General features: G+C 49.8%; 1 protein-coding gene across 1 annotated transcript in view; it reads left to right on the top strand.

Moving 5' to 3' along the window:
• Nucleotides 1-1,277, top strand: part of PIGR (polymeric immunoglobulin receptor) — an 18,010-nt gene extending 16,733 nt beyond the window's left edge. Inside the window, exon 12 of the mRNA XM_010854214.1 lies at nucleotides 1-1,277. Within this exon, the coding sequence (XP_010852516.1) occupies nucleotides 1-94 (94 nt within the window). The 3' untranslated portion in view covers nucleotides 95-1,277.
• Nucleotides 1,278-2,729: the final 1,452 nt, after the last annotated feature.

The raw sequence follows: 2,729 nt of genomic DNA, 5'->3' as shown, positions 1-2,729 counted from the left end.
CAAGGAGGAAGCCGATGAGGCCTTCACCACCTTCCTCCTCCAGGCCAAAAACCTGGCCTCCGCCGCAACCCAGAACGGCCCGACAGAAGCCTAGACGGAGCCCTGGGCGCCCCTTCCCTCCGCACGTGGCAAGCTCGCTCCAAATCACGCTGATCCTCAGGGCCCTCAGCTCGGGGGGCTCCACTGCCTGCACTCACACCCCGCCTAGGCTTCTCCTGTCTGTCCTCAGAGGGTGTGCTGGTCCCTTCTTGGTGGCATCCAAGCCTGGCTTACTTGTTCCTATTGGGGGTGAGGTGGTACGAGGAGTTCCCACCTGCAGCTTATTCGAACGAGAGAACTAAAGGTGTGGAGGAGAATTAAGATCGCAGAGAGGCCTCTCAGAAAGAAAAGGAGTGGGTGGGGAGACAACCGCAGAAAGGGGGCCATTCAGCGCTTCCCTGTCCCCTTATTTGGGGATGTCAGTGGAATCCTCCCTTCCACCTCATCTCTGCACCTCTCCATCCCCACTCCATTCCATCTTCTCTTCTTCTTTCCCTCATTAAAAATGTGCATTTGGTTACTTACTAGATTCCAGGGACTCTGCTAGACACTGGGATAGGTAGGCTGCAATCCCAGGCGGCAGCCTTCTGCAAACATCAAGGAGCCCCTGGAGCCCACAGCATCTCTTCACGTGTACACTCACTGACCTCTGCCTCTGCTGGGAGAAATCATAAAGGGTCTGCAGCCCTGAGGCCTTAGGGATTATGTAACACAGGCATACACACAAGGCACCATCAACACATTCTTACCATTTCACAGGTGAGAAAGCCGAGGTCCTGAGAGGTGGAGAGGTTTGCTCAGAGGCAGCAAGTGAGATGTACGAGTGTCAAGCTAAAGATTTGACACCTGCTGTCCCTACAGGAGGGCCTCCTCTCTCCAGATGAGACAGCATTCCATAGGAAGGAGAAGAAAAATGTAAATAAGACTGGTCTTTCACAGGCCCCACGTCAGGGAAGATACCCCTTTCCCTGTCTGTCACTCACAGAGACCTAATAGGATAAGAGAATGGTCAAACACTCAAAACCCCCGAATGTGAAGAGTTCTGAGTGGAAAGGGAGAAAAAAGGGGGGATTTGATGGTGCCAGGGAGGGGCTGATCTCCAAAGAACTAAGGTTTAAGTTTTTTTTGTTTTTTTTTCCTTCTAAGCTCTGCACTTCAACTAGCATCTATGAGCTGGCACTTGCTAACAAATCAAAAATGTGAATTAATTAATAATTAAAGACCATGATTTCCTCCAAGGAGGCTCAGACTGCATCTATCCCCATACCGTCTGTTCCCCAGGCAATGCTTTCAGAGCAGTTTGCTCTTTTAGGCACCCCAGGACACAAGTCTAAACCAGCTTTCCCCGACCTCCAGCGCTGGGCTGAGAGGGGCTAGTAGGTGGCCTGCGAGTGGGACCAAGATTATCTTCAACAAAAGGATAGTTTGGGGTCTATACCAGTGGTCAAGACCCCAAAGCTCTGTGTTATAGGAGATAATTAAGACTGAAAGCAGGTGTAACCAGCACTCCTCTTAGACATTAAAAAATATCTTGGTGTGGCATCCATGGAGCACTTGACCTTAAATCTCATACCTCCCTGGGTTTTCCGCTAAGATCAAGAGGCTGTTAATTAACAGCCCAGATAACCAAACTCAGGTAACCAAATGAATAAACTCCCTCCACAGACTATCAACTAGAAGCCAGCCAGATGATACGTGTTGGGCTTTAGAATAGTTGACCCAAAGTCTCTTGGGGGGCAGAGATTAGATAAAGGATCCCCTTGTTGCCTAAGGCCATTCCGAGGTTTTGGTGCTGAACCTTGTCATATCCTACAAGCCCTCATGTCACCACTAGACTCTTCCTCAGGGTGTCTGTGTGTGGAGAGTTCTCTGTGGGAGAGAGTCCTTCCTGACCTTCTACCCCACCCGATGTGGGGCAGAACCTGGTCTTGAACGTAATGTTTTCCATGCTGTGTGCTTCCCCAGTCTGAGATCTCAGCATTTCGGGAGAATTAAAACTGCGCGATGTGTCATAAGCTATCGCTGTTTTACCCTCAGGAAGCTGGTCTCTGACCCACCAGAGAGTCATGTCTGAGGCAGAGGGCTAAGATACAACTTCTGTGTTAATGCGATGTCCTGCACACCAGTGCTCAGCTCAGGCAGCCTATCCCGGTCCCCAGAATCAAAAGCCAAGAAATATCCCTAAAGCTGCAATCGTCTCTTGTTCTGAACTGACACTGTCAGGAGGCGACAGCAACTTTAGTACTACGTCCTGCCCCCAACCCACCTGCTCCTTCTATGAAGAAGGAAGCTGGTCTATGGCCTCAATGGGATCGCTAATAAGTTACAAAAAATCACCAAATTGCAGGGGAGGTTGGATGGGATATTAATTTCCTAGGCCTACTCTAGAAAGTGCCATGAACTGGGTGGCTTAAAACAACTGTAATTTATTTTTTCACCATTCAGGAGTCTAGAAGTCTGAAATCTAGGTGTCAGCAGGGTCAGTTCCTTCTGGGGGCTCTGAAGGAGAATCTGCTCATGTCTCTCTCCTGGTTTCTGGTGGTTGCCAGCAATCCTTGGCTTGCAGTGGCATCTCTCCACTCTCTCCCTCCATCATCACCTGGCCTTCTCCCTGTGTGTTCCTCTGTCTTCACATACCTTCCTACAAGGACATCAGTTATTGGATTGAGAGCCCACTGTAATCTGGTTTG

The sequence above is a fragment of the Bison bison genome, unplaced genomic scaffold (assembly GCF_000754665.1).
Source record: "Bison bison bison isolate TAMUID 2011002044 unplaced genomic scaffold, Bison_UMD1.0 scf7180017864338, whole genome shotgun sequence".
In the NCBI taxonomy this organism is placed as follows: Eukaryota; Metazoa; Chordata; class Mammalia; order Artiodactyla; family Bovidae; genus Bison; species Bison bison.
This window is presented reverse-complemented; position numbering and strand designations above follow the sequence as displayed.